At 41.1% G+C, this 18,632-nt stretch overlaps 1 protein-coding gene across 1 annotated transcript; it reads left to right on the top strand.

Annotated features, from left to right (window-relative positions):
- The first annotated feature begins 404 nt into the window (after positions 1-404).
- On the top strand, positions 405-998 carry LOC143601034 (uncharacterized). The gene has a single exon (XM_077078546.1). It carries the CDS (start codon positions 405-407, stop codon positions 996-998), a length of 594 nt encoding a protein of 197 aa, XP_076934661.1.
- Positions 999-18,632: the final 17,634 nt, after the last annotated feature.

The following is an 18,632-nucleotide window of genomic DNA, read 5'->3' as shown; positions in this document are numbered from 1 at the left end:
GGAAGCCTTACAAATCCCAAATCTTGACATGACTACGACTGTTGAGGCATTCAAGATGGGGTTACAAAAGGGCGCCCATTTTGTGATGATCTTGTTATGACCCCATGCAGGACATTAGATGAAGTAAGGAACAGGGCACTCATGTTCATAAGATTGGAGGATGATAAAAGGATCCAAGAACAATTAGGAACTCCAACAAAACAGGATTCACCTGACAAGAAACAAGGATCCTCATTCAGGAACAACAATCCCAAGCCGTATTCAAAGTTTAACAACCAAGCTGTCCATGCGGTCGAAGAAGAGGATGATGATCATGAGGATTATCCGAGAATTTCCAAGTATTGCTTCTCTGTCGATACTCATGGCTTAATATGTGTTATGAAGGATCTTGGAGAAAAATCAAGATGGTATCGGAAAAACGAGAAGTCAACTCCTTCAAGGATAAGTCCAAATGGTGTGCATTCCACGAGGATTTCAGCCATATGACCGATGACTGTATCGGTTTGAGGAGAGAAATTGGGTATCTTCTAAGCATGGGCCACTTCAAGGAGCTTCTAGGAAGAAACAAATCAAGGATCCAGGATCCTAAAGATGCTCCACAGAAAGCAGCTCCACCACCACCTGATGCAAATATCATCAATTTTATCTCCGGGGGTTCAGACATTCACGAAACCTTATTCTCCTCGGCGAAGAGGCACGCCAAGGAAACCAAGTTGGAAAATGGTGAAAAACCCATCCGGACAACCACGTTAACCGATCAAAGGATTATAAACTTTGATGAAGAGGATCACATGCATCTTCAAGATCCTCACCATGACAGTTTGATCATTATTTTGTTTATTGCTAATCACTACGTTCGCAGGATCCTCGTTGACGGTGGGTTCAGTGAACATAATTCAGGCCATGAGCTCAAGAAAATGAATATACCTGAATCAGAGATCACACCAAGATCATCCGTCCTTGTTGTTTTTAGTGGAGAAACCAAAAACACATTATAGGGCATCAAGCTACCTATTTACATCGAGGGAGTAAATTCTTCCTAAATATTTTGTGTTATAGATAACTTGTCATGTTGCAATGTGATTATTGGCAGGCCATGGATACATGAAATGAAAGCAGTAGCTTCCACCTATCATCAATGTATCAAGCTCCCAACTCCATGGGGAGTAGTGAAGATAGATAGTGATCAAGCAGAAGCAAGGAACTACTATACCTCCTCTATGAAACCAGCTACGAAGCAACCCATCGCATATCAATCAATGGACAATTAAAAAGAGGTACTGGAGGCCCGGGAGAAAGATTTAAAAGAAGTATCATTGGACCCCGAGGATCCATATGTAAAGGTGTATATAGGATCCAATATCCTCAGCAACATTAAAGAGGATATGGTATCCTTCCTCAAACAAAGGAAGTCCACCTTTGCCTTCAAACACTCGGATATGACAAGTATATCTAAAAATATTATTACGCATAAGTTAGGGATAGATAATTCTATCAGGCCTGTCCACCAGAAACGGAGGAAATTTGCGCCTGAAAGAAATATCATTATCCAGGAAGAAGTTGAAAAACTTCTCAAAGCAGGTACGATACGAGAGGTAAAGTATCCACGATGGTTAGCCAATGTAGTGGTAGTTTCTAAGAAAAATGGAAAGGGGAGGGAATGTGTCGATTTCACTGATTTAAACAAGGCATTTCGCAAGGATCCTTTCCCCTTACCACACATTGACTCTATGGTGGATGACACGACAGGACATGAAATGCTTACTTTTATGGATGCTTACTCTGGATTTCAACAAATTCAGATGGAACCATCTGATCAAGAGGATACATCGTTCATGACTCCTACCAATATAAATTGTTATATTTCTATGCCGTTCGGACTAAGAAATGCAGGAGCAACATACCAAGGATCAGCTAGGCAAGACCATGGAAGTCTACATAGATGACATGGTAGTAATTCAAAGAAAGCTGAGGATCACCTCCAAGATCTTGAAGAAGCATTCAACATCCTGGATCAGTACAATATGAAACTGAACCCATCAAAATGCCATTTTGGTGTCAAGGTTGGGAAGTTCTTAGGATATATGGTGACCAAGAGGGGAATAGAAGCAAGTCCTGAGCAGATTGAAGCCAACATCAATTTAAAGTCTCCTGTGAATGCTAAAGATATCCCAAGACTGCCGGGAAGGATAGCTGCCCTCAACAGATTCATTTCAGGTAATGCAGTCAGTCCTGTTCAGGCCAAGGATCATGAAAGGTCAACAACACCTGGTATATTATGTAAGTAAAAGCCTCTTAGATGCATAGGTCAGGTATTATCACATTAAACAATTAATTATTGCTTTAATTATGGCCTCAACCAAGTTGAGACATTATTTTAAAACACATACTATTATTTGAAGGACTAACTATCCTGTTAAGAATGTGCTTAAAAAGCCAGAATTGTGAGGAAGGATGGCTAAGTGGGCTGTGAAGCTAAGCGCATATGATATTTGTAGGTTCCTGGAGGGATCGTACACGGGATATCGCTAACAACGCAGGTGCGGAATCCCTGCGCAGGTAGTTACGAGTGTAGAGATAGAATCACACGAGCAATAAATCAACCACGTTATATTGATAACCGAACACGTGACTCACGGTCACTATTACAGAAGATAACACGTAACAATATGAAACACACTGAAACAAACCCTAAACGACCAACACTCAAACTGTTTCAGCGAAACAGTTTTATACACGACAACTTCGCCATTGGCGAAGTTGTCCATAACTTCGCTGATTCAACAAGTTCGCCATAGCGAACTTGTTGACAACTTCGCGTAGTACAAAACAATCATAAACAAAACATAATTACATTACAGACTCGATTACAAATGCTAGACTATGAACTACTGACACACATGTACCAACAGACTCCCCCTTGGCAGTAGCTTCATATCTTGATCTTCAAATCTTGAGTCTTGTAATCTTCACCTCTACGCGTGCGCCCCTTCTCTCACACATACTGACACTACCCCTTGATATTTCCTAGCTTGATCCTTCCAAGCAGGAATGTAGAAGATCTTCTTCTCGTTGAGCACTTTCAAATCAGCCTGCGACAGATTAACAAGATGCATCGGGTCGTACACCCGAAGTACTTCTTGTTCATCCTCATCTTCCATTACCGCCTCAGCTGTCTCACAATCCACGTACCACCATTTTAAATCTTTTAGGACGTTCTTGGGCATAACTTTCATCGGTACTTCTTTCAAATGACGGACTGGTTTATACTTCATAACCAACCATGGTTTGCCGTCAGCCCTCATTCCACGATCTTTATCTTCTATCAACTTTCCTTTTTGAGGCTTTAGCAGTTCAAATTTTTTGTCTTTAATGGCTTCTTTCCATACGATCTTCTCAATGATTCTTGCCATATCATCATTGCTTCTATTGATCAGCCCCAATCTCGCTAGATCTTTCACCTCACATTCTGGTAAGGAATTCAAAGATTTCAACAATCTCTTAAAGTACTGAATGCCGTCGTACCGTTTGATCACAAATAGTTTCAGCTCTTTGTCGTACAACCAGCATATGATTCCCTTCTTTGACTCTGCATAGCCCTTTATATTATAAGTCTTTCTGAACATCGTTGGCACTGCAGGCTTCTTGGTTTTAACAAACCACTGAGCACAGCCTTCTTTCCAGTTCGGCTGCTCCTCCCATACAGTCTCTTCTATCACGCTCTCATCCCCCAATTCTGATCTCTCAACAGCTGGAATCTCATGTTCCACTGAATCATCCACAATTTCACCTTCTTCTAATACATCTTCCACATTAATCTGTTCTCCAATCTTCTCAATCTCATCCATAGGCAACACGTCGTCATCATCCATCAACTCATCGTCCTCCTCCTCATCCAACTCCTTCAAAGCATCGATAACGTCTTCAACATCAGCGTCGTCATCCACAACTACAACATCATCACCAGCTGCATTTGTAGACTCCCCCTCAGTTGTGGAAGCCCCAAGAGCCTGAGAGGTTCTTGGCAGCTCATCACCTGCACCGGAAGGTGCATTGGGATCATCGTCATGATCTTCTCGTCTTTTCGTTCTCAACTCATCGCCCCTACACGTCGTCTCCCCCTGAGATGCCAAGTAATCCTTGAAGGCATCTATTATTCTTCCATGTTCAACCAGGAGGGCAGCTTGTAGTCGATTGGATTCCACTAGTCGGTCAATAGTCTTTGACTGTTCAGTAACAATCCGCTCTAGCGAAAGAATCCTCTCGGTATCTGAAGTAGGCAATGGAGTTGGTGGAACATCAGTAGCTGAAGTGACCGCAGGTGGTACCCTTGGTAACCCTGCAGTAGAAGTGATGGTCGACTCCACAAACCGTGCAACTACCACCGGTGGATTAAGCGGTTGTGGTGGTAGAGACACAACTGTTGGTGCCGACGTCTCGATCGCTGTAACCTGTGCTGTAGTAGGAATAAGAGACATACCAGATAAGGCAGGTGGAGCAAAACGTACTAGCCTTGAAGATTCTCCAGCTCCCGAACCTATACCTCTCTGTTCTCTTCTTGAACGTCTTAGCACAATCTGTACTGCCTCCTCTTCATCCACTTCATCCTCATCCTCCTCCACAGTTCTCGGCCTCTTTCCCGTAGTCCGTTCCCGAGACACCATAAGTCTTCTTGCCTTAGCAAACGTCTCGTCTAGATCAGAGTCAGCTACCGAAGTAGCTGCTCTGGTAACATCCATAAACTGAGGACCCGAGACATCCATATCAAACAAACCATGTCCACTAAAAGCAGCATCTAGATCAACTTGTTCAGCAGTGGACACAGCCTGAGATATAGTAGCTGGCACAGCAGCAGAAGATACAACAGGCGCAGCTGATACAGCATGAGGTGCTGCCGCCTGATGTGGTTGCGGATCCCTGAACTCGTCCCCTCCTGCAGGAACATACTCCGGGTTGATGAGATACCCGAAAAGTGGAGTATGCCTGGGACGCCGCTCAGGGTTGCTACGAGTGCTCGACGTCCTGCACTGAGCAAAGATACGTTTTGTTACGCACTCAACGTATCTGATAGGGCGTCTTTGCGGTATAGACGGAGCGACATGATTAATAATCATTTGTAGAAACCGAGGATACATAATAAATCGCTCGCGCGCCGTCGCCCGTCTCTGACGATCAATCTCGTAAAAGATTAGCTGACTAAAAGAATATCTGCGGTTGTAAGTCAGCGCAATCATAGCCGATTGCATCGTCGCACCCATCCCGTCGGTTCCTGCCTTTCTGCCGGACATGCATACTATTAACACATGCATCAGAAAGCGCCATTGATCCAGCAGAAAGCCTTTCCTCCTCTGCGAGTCCCCCAGCGGACCCGAATAACCCATCCTCAAGTAAGCTCCGTCACGGAAAGGAGCTACGAACTCCGTTGGGTCGTCTCTCGTTTCATCACCAAACTGCAGAGCCAACCGTATATCTTCCGAGGAAAACTGTATGTCTTGACCATTGACAGTTGCTCGCATCACTGGAGGCTCAGGTCTGCAATCATAATACACCGTCTGCCAGAAATCTTGAATGTTGGGCAGAGATATGGGTAGTGTATTAGTGATCGCGTGAAAAACTCGTGATCGTTGGAGAAATGTGATAATCTCCCTATAGTCTTCAACGCCTCGTGCGTCTGGATCCAAAGTGATGTATTGGTTATGGGCTGGAAAGAATTGTCGTTGCTCATCACCATCATCACCACCAGCACCTCCAACAGCAGCCATATCTGCATAAAACAAATCAAGTTAGAGACCATATAACCATCTCACAAGTTCGCTGTGTACCATGTGCGAAGTTGTGATGTACAGGCGAATTTAAAGGTGAGGCGAAGTTGGGAACAACTTCGCTTCATCTGTAAGTTCGTCTGAAATCTTATAAAAAATTTGAAATAGGCGAAGTTGTGTTCAAGGCGAAGTTATGGATAACTTCGCCATAGGCGAAATTAAGCTTCAAGCGAAGTTGTGGATAACTTCGCTGAAGGCGAACTTAAGCCACTGGCGAAGTTGAGAATAACTTCGCGTTAACCTTAACTTCGCCTGAATCTGAAACGGCGACTGTTCAGATTCAAACAAGTTTTATCCGACGTTTCGGACCGATTTAAGGATATAACAATGAAGTCCAACATATTTCAAAGGTGTTAGGACGAAATGGTCGTCCATGAACACGTAACGTGAGGTCGAAAAACTTGGTTTCTAAGGTTCGACGACCCGAGGTCTCAAACCGGGTAAAACTATAAAGAGAAAGATAGGATGATATTGACAACACATACCACTAGTATAGTAGAAACAAGGAACACAAGATCGAAATCGAAAGTGAATAACAAGATCCGGATATAATGGTTATTGTAACAAGTTCGCCGGAATTTCGAAAATAAGTGATACTGTTACTGTTTAAAATCCCTTATATAGGGCAGAGTTGGTTCAGGCGAAGTTACGCTTAACTTCGCCAAGGCGAAGTTAAGCACAACTTCGCCGAATTCAACAACTTCGCCCGTAATTTTCAAAATCAGCCCTTTAAGTTTGAATATTCTTGAATTTAACCTTATAAGTTACCAAAAAGAGTTAAACAAATATGATCAAGACCCAGTAACCAACAATAAAATAGTATAACTACAAAAACTAAAAAAAACTTAGAAAAATTTTAACGAAATAAGGGATCAAATTTCAGTCTAGTCAGGGACCACTGCGTTTTAGAAAAGATCCTAACAGGAATCATACTAACGATGTGACTGTCACTTAGATCCGTGTTTAGCTGTATTATGACATAGAGACACAGGTTGTAAGCATGTAAATAACGTAAATGGTTTTCATCGTTTCTGTGATACGGATTAAGGTTCAGTTAAGCTCAAAAATTTAAGTTGGCAACATCTCAGAGATAATGATGTCTTCTATCTATTCTCAAAGCGTATTTGGCTATACCCAAGTCACCCCGAATTGACTTCGACCCATAATGTCTGATTATCTTGTAGATACACGATGTCTGCCTCCCGTTTTCTTCTAACTCCAGACGTGAGAAGTCTTGATTGTTACTATGTCTCATAAGTATTTAAAAATATACACACACATATATATATATATATATATATATATATATATATATATATATATATATATATATATATTTTTTAAATCAACCTTTTTATCGACTTCGGAGTACTAAACCACTGCAAGTCCCGAATCTGGATCACTGCAGTATCTTGAAATGCTTTCTTCACGGGAATCAGAACACTCACGGGCTCGTGTACGACTGGGTAGTCGCTTTTCTGCCTATCCTTCGAAAAGATATGTATGAAGACATACAAAAACTCTTAAGGAGTTTCCACGTAAATTCGAGTAAATTTAAGTTAGTATCACATACACTTTTACGCACCATAAAAATTACCATGACATACAATGACTGTTCTAAAGCCTTTTAAGCCTAATAACTTCACTAGTTAAGCACACACAATCAGTATATACATCATTTTCCAAGGTTGGATCAATTTTCTGTTAAACACAGCATAGAACTTCTTACGACGTAACAGACTTGAAAAGTAATTTCATTTCCCTAAAAAAAACTTTAATTTCAATCGCCCCAGTCACATCAAAGTCGTCAGGTAAACGGCTATCCTGAAGATCCAATGGATCAACTGGACCGACCACATACAAGTATGTGTCCTTCTTACTAAGTATGACCGACTAATTTTCAGCAACTGAAAGAACACACGTCATAGCTGCCCCGGTTACTTTCAGTCTTCCGGTTAATGGCTATCCTTATTTTCTAAGTCGAAAAACGAGGACCAAAACATATCCGAGGATTTGTCCATCAAACTGAGGTAACCGACTAATTTTAAGCAAAAATGACCCTTTTTTTTTTTTTTTTTTTTTTTAAAACAAAGACATGGTTACTCGGGATTGATCATCCCGTTTAGCTCAATTAGGTTTTGAAATCTGGATTTATCAAACGCTTTTGTAAACAAGTCAGCAAAATTTTCAAGTGTATCAACTTTTTCGATCTTTATCAGTTTCTTCTCAGCACAATCCCGTATGAAGTGATGACGAATGTCAATATGCTTAGTTTTACTGTGCTTCACGGGATTGTTAATTACTGAGATGGCGGCAGTGTTATCAATTAAAATAGGAGTAAGTAAGAAATTCAGACCATAGTCGCGCAATTGTTGCTGAATCCACAAAACCTGAGAGCAGCAGTTGGATGCTGCCATGTATTCAGCTTCGCATGTTGAAATTGCAACTGATGTCTGTTTCTTGCACTGCCAGGAAACTAATCTTCCTCCAAGAAACTGACAGCCTCCTGTTGTTGACTTCCGACTCTGATTACATCCACCATAATCAGAATCTGTATACGCCACCAGTTCAACGTCTCCTCCCTTTGGGTACCACAACCCTAGTTTCGGCTTGCCCTTAAGATACCGCAAAATCCTCTTCACACCTTTCATGTGAGATTCCTTTGGGTTTGCCTGAAAACGAGCACAAAGACAAACAGAAAACATTATATCGGGCCTAGAAGCAGTTAAATACATTAATGAACCTATTATCGCCCGATACAGAGTAGGGTCCACATCTGCGTCACCATCTGATTCAGCGCCCAATTTGTGATTGACGCAGATTGGGGTGTCATATGGAGAACTGTCCTCCATCTTGAATCTCTTCAGCACATCATGAACATACTTTGTTTGATGAATGAACATCCCATCCTTCTTCTGATCAACCTGCAATCCTAGAAAGAAGGTTAGTTCACCCATAGCACTCATCTCGAATCGATTCTTCATGACAGCCTCAAAATCCTGACACATGGATACTCTTGATGCAGCAAAAATGATATCATCCACGTAGACTTGAACCAGTAAGAAGTCACATCCTTCTCTCTTCACAAACAGCGTACTGTCGATCAATCCCCTTGCAAAACCATTTTCCAGCAAGTAGTCTGATAACGTTGAATACCAGGCACGAGGTGCCTGATGTAACCCATATAACGCCTTGCTCAACCTGTATACGTGATCCGGAAAGTCTGGGTCAGGAAAACCCGGAGGTTGCTCAACAAACACAACCTCATCAACTTTCCCGTTAAGAAACGCGCTCTTTACATCCAACTGAAACACCTTCATCTTTTTAGATGCAGCAAACGCCAAAAACAATCTAATCGCTTCTAACCGGGCAACAGGAGCGAAAACCTCATTGTAGTCAATACCCTCTTGCTGATTAAAACCTTTAACAACCAGCCTCGCCTTATTTCTCACGATAATCCCCTTTTCATCTCTCTTGCACTTGAACACCCATTTCGTGCCTATAGCATGCACATTCTTTGGTTTTTCAACCAAAGTCCAAACTTCCATTTTTTCGAACTGAGCCAACTCTTCTTGCATGGCTTCGACCCACGAGCTGTCCTTTAAAGCCATTTGATAATTCTTCGGTTCGACTTGGCTTATGAAGCAAGAGTACAAACATTCGTTCATGATACCTGTATCTTTAATGCTTGTATAAACACAGGTGTGCTCATTCAAGCTACTTCTGGTTTGTACACTAGAGGACACATCACCTATAACATTCTCCAATGGGTGATCTTTGTGAATTCTCGTGGTCGGAACAGCACCGACATGCAAATTGTCTTCCAAGTTTGAAGAGATCTCATCTATGGTAGTTTCAGGCTGAGAGTGAAAAGGATTAATAAACTCATCTTCAGTTGAGGCCGCAGGGGTATCGATAGGGTTTGATGTGGAAGGCTGAGATTTTTCTGTCATCTGATGTTGCACTACCTCCTCTTCCTCATCAAATATCATCTTCGTCACTGCTCTTTCGTCTTCTTCAGAAATTTCCAAAGTAGGTACGTTAAACGACTTAAAAAGTTTAACATAGTCAAACAGCTCAGCAGGTCCATTGCTTGGTTTTGGCGGTTGGTAACTAGTAATGTCGGTGTTACAAACCACCTCCACCTTGCAAGTTGTCGTATTGAAGACCCGTCTGTTGGGAGTCCCAACAACATAACCGACTAGGATTCCCTCATCAGCTACTTCACCAAATTTCGAATTAGTCTTCAAAATCGAACAAGGAGACCCAAAAGGTTCAAGACCGCACAGGTTGGGCTTCCTTCCGTGCATAAGCTCGTAACAAGTTTTTCCAAGTCTCTTAACTGTTAACACCCGATTCAGAACATAGCAGGCTGTAGCAACTGCTTCAGCCCAGAACATCACAGGAAGCTTTGAGTCTGCCAGCATAGTTCTGGCTCCTTCAATCAACGTTCGGTTCTTCCTTTCAGCTACTCCGTTCTGTTGTGGAGTATACGGAGCGCTGTATTGATGCTCAATACCCTTCTGAAGACAAAAGATTTCCATCTCAAAGTTCTTGAACTCTGTCCCATTGTCGCTTCTGATGAATTTAACTGATTTACTCATGACGTTCTCGACTTTTGTAATTAGATTCTTCACCATCTGAGTCGTCTCGTCTTTCGTTTTCAGAAAATATACCCACGAGTATCGCGAGTAATCATCAGTTATCACCAAGCAGTAAGAAGTACCGCCTAGACTTTGTACATTCACCGGACCGAAGAGATCCATATGAAGTAGTTCTAGAGTACCAGCAATTGAGTTGATCGTCTTGGTGAGATGGCTTTTCTTGTGTTGTTTTCCCTTCTTGCACGCTATGCATTTATCTTCAAAGTTAAAACTCTTTAAGGGAACGCCCATCACAAGCCCATTTTTGACAATGAAGTTCATCTTACGAAGATGAATATGTCCCATTCTCCTGTGCCATAATTCTGATTCTGATTCGCTTGCCTTTGTCATTAAACAGGATTCTCCGGTGGCCATTTCAGTAGACCTCATATCCATCACGTACGTATTCGTTTCACGTGGAGCTTTCATTACTATCCATTCTTCTGGTATATGAAAACCAGGCTTCAATACAATCGTTTCATTCTTAGTGAAATGGACAGTGTATTCTTTATCACAAATCTGCGACACACTCAGCAGATTGTGCTTTAATTCCTCCACAAAATTTACATTTTCAAGTGTCATTCTCCCATTCGACACAGTTCCTCTACCGGTAATCCTTCCACCGCTTTCACCAGCAAAACTAACTCTTGCTCCCTGAACAGGTTTTAAATCTTGCAACAAGTGTTTGTTGCCCGTCATGTGCCTGGAACAGCCGCTATCTACAATCCAAAGATTGTTGGCAGCCCTGTTCAACTGTTCCTGCACAATAAAACAAAGAGTTAGAATCTTGGGACCCAAGACCAATTGGTCTTGGATCGATACGTCCCGTACCCTGGCTTTCTCAAGTTAGCATCAGGATAATTTCTGTAAGTCCTGTTAGGGAATCTCCCTGCAGATTGAGTGTAATGCCTTCCAAACCTTTGAGAATTGAAAGTGTTATATCTTGTGGTTTGGTTGTAAAACTGAGGTTTGTTTTTATGAAAACTTGAATTCGATACATTTTGGCATTTTTTAAAGTTTTCATTTTTAGCAGTAGCAAAATGACGCTTATACTCAGTTTTATTTGGCTTCACATCTTTAAGTCTCGGTTTCAAAGGGCAATCTGCAACTAGATGTCCTAACTTGTTACATCTAAAGCAACATCGATTCTCCATTTTCTTGTCAAATGTTGGTTTGGATGTAGAGGCAGTGTTACCAGCCGTTCATCTCACATAAGGTGGGACGTACGGATTGAGTGGAGAACTCTTTTTTGAAACTTTATTTTTATCTCCATCGGTGGGTAAACCTACCTTCTCTTTTGTCTGACCAGATTCGGACATCTTATCCGAATCCGATGAGACAGGACTTGAGACAGAAATATTCACACTAGAAACAGGCGAACTTGTTTCGCCACAGCTAACACTTGGTTCTACACTTGTAATCTTGATAGGTGTTGTCTGAGTAACCTCGAAATCAACAGATTTCTGAACACTCGGATTATATGTATAATTGTGGTTAAAGGGTGGTGGAACTTCGTGATATCCGATTCCTCCCCTCTTTGCAGAGGTACCTGGATCACTCACGAGGTGATCAAGGATGGTTGAGGAATTCCTGAACTGCTCAAGTTTGCGGTTCAGTTCCACCACCTTTACCTGATGGTCAGCAATCTGTTTATCCCGATCAGCAATCAATTTAGTTTTTTCTTCTAAAACTTCGTAACTAAGATCAATTATGTCAATTTTCTCAGTAAGTTTAGTTTTCAAGCTTTGAATGTCCTTTTCACATGCTTTAATCTTAATTTTATAACTGTTTTCTCTTGATTTAGTAAAATGGTGATCTTCTTTAATAGTTTTAAAGTCAGCATCTAAACGGACGTACTGATCAGTCATAGTTGTTAGTTGCTCAGACAAATTTTCACAATTAGCACAAATATTTTTATTACTTACCTCGGAGCGAGTGTCCTTGTCATTTGCCATGAAAGCTGTTTCTTCTTCAGTAGCTTTCTCAGTTCCATCAACCTTTTCAACCTTCTCACATTCTTTAACTTCAGTCTCAGCCATGTTTGCTTGCTCACCAGAACCACTTGAATGCAGGTTCCAGTTGTACTCACCTGCTTCTCTGGTCAACATGGCGTTAATCTCTCTGTTAACTCCAGAATGTTGTGTAGGCCGACCTTGTCCTCGTTCAACCCTCTCATTTCTGCATTCCTTGGCAAAGTGCCCGTACTGTTGACAATTATAGCACCTTACCTTGGATTTGTCGAACCCAGGCCGACCACCTACAAACTTTCTCCCAGTTTTGTTCATAAACCGTTTCACACGCCTCACAATCATTGCCATTTGCCATTGCAAGTCCATCTCCTCCAGATCATCAGCATCGATCTGGTCGTAATCCTCATCTAGTACAGCAGGGTCCACAATCTTCCCCTGGATGTAGTTTTCGTAGGAAGCAATAAATGATGCATAGACTGCAAACTGCTCTTCAGCAGATTTTACACTCATAGGCATCTTGGAATAACTATTGCTTGATGCATTTGCAGAAAAACTACTTGTGGATGCTTGAGGCTTTGAAGTACTAGATCCTCCAGCAACGAAACATACATCACCATTCGTGTTTACAGAAACGTTTCCTTCATGAGACGAGTCAGAACCTGACTCCCCTTTAGAGTAATAAGCAGCAGATTCAGGCCTCGAACTTGAGCCTGAGTTAACCTTTGCACCATACATACCAGGGTCTTGTATCTGATCTGTAGGTGTTTCTTTTCGAACCATATTAAGCTCATAAGTTCTGAGCTTGTTCACTGCCGTTTCAAGATCATAATTAGGAAAGTCTCTGTCTTCCCTCATAAGAACGGTGTACATTTCCCACTTCGGTGGGAGAGCATCGAGAAGTTTTTCAACGATCTCTTCTTCTCGGTAAGCAATCGAATAATTGCTAAGCTCTGTCATTAGATGATAGTATCTGGTGATAATATCATCCAGCGATTCGTTCTTCAAAAATTTGAAGACGGAGAACTGGGTCTTCAAAAGTTTTACCTTCGATGCACGGATACCCACATTCCCCTCGAATCTATTTTCAAGAGCATCCCAAAGCTCTCTTGCAGAAGTGTACTTTCGGAACGTATGGAGAACCTCTTGAGGAAGTGCCATTGTTATCGCAGCATGGGCCTTGCTTTCGGCCTCGTACATTTTCTTTTCTTCGTCCTCCATTTTGCTGTACTTCTTAACTACGTCACGGCCTTCGTATTGCATAGTTGGAGGGATATATCCATCCTGGATGCACACCCACATTTTGGCATCCTGGTATTTGATGTATTGGATGAATCTATCCTTCCATGCCACGAAGTCAGTTCCTTTCATCAGCCTCGGGGCCTTAGTGGCAGACCCCGCTTCTACTTCCATCTTGACCAAATCGGAGATGTTGATCGACGACATCCTTGCAAAAACCTGAAAAACCTGGAAAAACAAAAAAATATTAAAACAGCTCAGTAGGCGAAGTTAAGAATAACTTCGCTTGAAGGTTAACTTCGCTGAAAGAGAACTTCGCTGAGATCTTAAATTCGCTTGAATTTGGCGAAGTTAAAAGTAACTTCGCTTAGCTCTGGCGAACTTATGAGTTGAGCGAACTTGGGTATGAAGCGAAGTTGCGGATAACTTCGCTAAGGCGAACTTATGAAGTGAGCGAAGTTGTAGTTAACTTCGCTAATCCTTATATCTTCGCCAAAAACCCTAATTCCAGCGACGGCAACTTCGCCTGAAGAATGGTAACTTCGCCCGATGAACGGTAACTTCGCCCGATGAACAGGGAAGTTTGTTCAGATCTGTTTTCGTCAATCCAGCAGCTCCCGATCAATGCAAAGGCTTGAAAATGACTGTCAAGCACTAGCAAAACTCAATCCCAACAAAAACACGTCCCGCGAATAGGTCAAACGAGACGTTTTCTACACCCGCGTGAAATCCCGAACCTCACAATCGAGCCGATCGGCTCTGATACCAATTGTAGGTTCCTGGAGGGATCGTACACGGGATATCGCTAACAACGCAGGTGCGGAATCCCTGCGCAGGTAGTTACGAGTGTAGAGATAGAATCACACGAGCAATAAATCAACCACGTTATATTGATAACCGAACACGTGACTCACGGTCACTATTACAGAAGATAACACGTAACAATATGAAACACACTGAAACAAACCCTAAACGACCAACACTCAAACTGTTTCAGCGAAACAGTTTTATACACGACAACTTCGCCATTGGCGAAGTTGTCCATAACTTCGCTGATTCAACAAGTTCGCCATAGCGAACTTGTTGACAACTTCGCGTAGTACAAAACAATCATAAACAAAACATAATTACATTACAGACTCGATTACAAATGCTAGACTATGAACTACTGACACACTTGTACCAACAATATTCCATATGAGCCTAGGACAACCATTAAGTCACAAGCTCTTGCAAACTTTGTGGCTGATTTCAGTAGTGGCATGCAAAAGGAAGCTGATTTAGAAGTTCAACAACTAGAAGAAACCAAGGATCCTTGGATCCTCTTCACAGATGGAACTTCCAATGTAAGAGGAACATGATTAGGTATTCTACTGAAATCGCCACAGGGGGATATAATACCCCAGTCCATTGCATGTGAATTTCAAGCCACCAACAATGAGACAGAATACGAAGCACTTCTCGCAGGTTTACTCTTAGCCAAAAAAATGAGGATCAAGTATCTTCAAGTTTATATAGATTCTTTGCTTATAACTAACCACTTTAACGGGTCATATGAAGTGAAAGGTGAGAACATGATCAAGTATTTAGAAATTGTGAAGGAATTAGCGAAATCCTTCGAGTTGTTTAGTATCATGCATGTACCAAGAGAAGAAAACGCTGGTGCAGATGCCTTAGCAAATTTATCATCATCATTGAAAATCCTGGATGATGTAAAGATACCTATTATTCACATATTGTCTCCGAAAATTGGAGGGCAGAAAGTTATTGAGGCGGAAACGGATAACGCAGAAGAACTTAAGGATCCTTTATCCTCTCCAAAAGCAGGATCTTGGATCCTTCCAATCAAGAAGTTCCTCCAAGATGGATAAATCCCTACTAGGGAGAACCCTAAAGCTTTCAGGATAAAGGTATCACAGTTCATTATTTTACAAGATATTGTATATATAAAGTCTCTTGTAGGTCCCTATTTGAGATGCATCGAGGATCCTGAAATACAAGAGGTGCTCCAAGACTTCCACGAAGGCGATTGCGACAACCACACAGGAGGGAAGAGCATTATTATACAGGATACTTAAGACTGGATACTTCTGGCCAACGATGAAGAATGATGCAATGTAATACTCAAAGAAGTGTGATGCTTGCCAAAGGCATGGAAACATCCTTCACCAGCCAGCAGAACCAATGTATCCTATATCCACTTCATGGCCTTTCATGAAGGGGGAATGGATATTCTTGGCAAGCTACCAAAGGCACCAGGCGGAAAGGTCTTTATGCTTGCTATGACAGACTACTTCTCTAAATGGATTGAGGCAGAAGCATTCATGCAAGTCCGATAAAGGGAAGTTATATCCTTCATTAAAGGAAACATTATAACTAGATTTGGTATCCCTTCTGAAATTGTTTGTGGTAATGGATCCCAGTTTATTAGGAAAAAAACTACTAACTTTTGTGACAGTTGGGGCATCAAGATGATTACTTCTACACCAGTTCATCCTTAAGCCAATGGTCAAGCAGATTAAAGCAACAATATTATGATCAAAAACTTGAAGAAGAAGCTAGGATCCAAGAAGGGAAAATGGGCCGAGGAACTTCCTTATGTTCTTTGGGCTGATTGAACAACACCCAAGAATGCAACAGGTCAAACACCCTTCTCATTGGGGTTTGGATCAGAAGCCGTAATTCCTACAGAGATGGTGGTTCCTATTGCCAGAACAAGCATCCGTGATCCTCAGGACAACTACGAAACTCTTATCCAAGATCTAGATACTGTTGATGAACTCAGAAACTTAGCAAAGATTAGAATGGTTGCATACCAATAAAGGATAACTGGGGCATACAACAAGAACATCAAGATTCGAAGATATCAAGAAGGAGATTTATAAATTCATATGTGTAAGGATCCAGGATCCCTAATCTATTTTTACAAGGGTGATTTATCCTTAAAACTTTCCTTAAAACTTTTCTCAAAACTTTTAATAAAACTAAAACTATAACCGCAATATTTTCATAATAATAAACAACATGCAAATAGTTAAAAGATTAAAGTCATTATTATTAAAAGTCACCTGGGCTTATGATGTGTGTCTAAAGGGTGTTTCTTTCTACGGAACTCACAACTAAGCTTTAAATTTATAAAACGGATTTTCCTAACAAAACTACACACAACCGGCAAGTGTACCGATCGTAAGTACTATAGAACTAAGGAAGTCCGAGTATCGAACACGAGGACACGTGAAAACGTCTACGATAACTAACCCTAGAAATGACCTTCCTAAGAATAATATTTTTTAAATTGATTTTTAATTATTAAACTACTTGACCTAACTTACTTTAACCAAATTACAAGACTAAACTTAAAAAGACTAGCGAAACTTTGAGACTTAACTACAATTGGAGAAAACGGGTACCTAGGTAAGAATCCTATTGAAGGTCTAATAAGTTAATGGAATGAATAATCTCATGACACCGGTATCCAAGGATGACACAACTAAGGTTCGCTCAAGAAAGCTAGATCACCTCTCGGTCTCACTAACAATCCCTAACTTACACTTAGTTGATTTTACGAACAAACCGGGAAACAAATTGCTAAAGTGTTCTAATGTCGAATCACCTCTCGGTCTCACCGACACATGACCCTAATGGAAACGAATACTACGCAACCAAGGATAGAGGAACAATTTAGTTTAACTCAAACTAGACCAACTAATTGCTCACAAACCCAAACCCGACAAGAACCGAACCCGCTCTCGCGCGATCCTAATCCTAACAAGTAAAAGCAATGAGACAACTTTACTTCCTATCACCTCTCGGTCTCTAAGAAGGTGCTTAACCCGCTGAATTAAATAAATTAACAATCTCAATCAAAACCCTACGGTTGATCCTACCGCAATCAAAATCAAAACATAAAGTAAAAAACTGAACATACAACTATCAGTCAAAACCAATTCAATTAATTGAAGTATGAGATTATGAGAGTTTGAGATTATGAGATAAAACCAATAAAATCACTGCCACTAAACACAACCTAATTCATCATTAAACCAAACTTTCAATAGCAATTCATGTCATATTGATCAAACAATCCAATCAACTCATCAAAACCGAACAATAATCATCTAACCTAGGTAGAACAAAGAAGTTTAGCCAATCATAATCAATGAACTGTAGATAAAATAGATATAAATGATAAACATGTTCAAATAAATCTGATTACAAAAGGTTTGAATGATTAAAAACCAAAAACAAACTCGCAAACGTTAAAATAGTCAAAACCGACAACCGAAGGATAAAAGATAAAACCGTAAGCCTGTCCTCCTTGGTTTCTCCTCTAGAGCAGGTGTGGTGGCGGGAAATATGATGTCCAAATCGTTCATAGGGAATAAACCCTTTATATATATGTTTAAATACCTATTTCCTAATATAAAATAGGTTTAAACAAGCCAACAAGGCCCACTAGAAGACAAAATAAATGGGTTAGCTGATTCCTAAACATTCCTGGCAGCCTTTGGGACATGTGGGACGTCGCATAGCGCGGGCATGGATGCCTAACGTGGTCGCGTAGCGCGGCCAGGTCCTGGGTGCTCGTTTTATTCGTTTTTTGACTCGTTTATCTTCAAACGCGCATACCGGCTTCATCCGAATCCTGTTTGAGCTGATTCTTTCTTCATTAAACTCGTTTTTTTTATCTCTCTTCAACATGGGATCTATCATATACACAAAAATTTAATTTCATGGAAGAACAAGTTATATTCGTTAACGGTTTATGCACAAAACAACACAAAAACGGGATAAAACCCTATGTGTTTTGCAACACATCAGCTTACCAAAAATCTTAACCTGAATTTCACCATAAGAAAATGGACCATCCACCCAGGTTAAGCAGATGTTATCAAAGGTTTCATCCCCGAAAAAAGAGGATCCATCCACCTTTGCTACCCCTCATAATTATTTTAACGATC

This window comes from Bidens hawaiensis, unplaced genomic scaffold (genome assembly GCF_021521415.1).
Source record: "Bidens hawaiensis isolate Kalapana, Puna unplaced genomic scaffold, B.hawaiensis_p1.1 tig00055224_1, whole genome shotgun sequence".
In the NCBI taxonomy this organism is placed as follows: domain Eukaryota; kingdom Viridiplantae; phylum Streptophyta; class Magnoliopsida; order Asterales; family Asteraceae; genus Bidens; species Bidens hawaiensis.
This window is presented reverse-complemented; position numbering and strand designations above follow the sequence as displayed.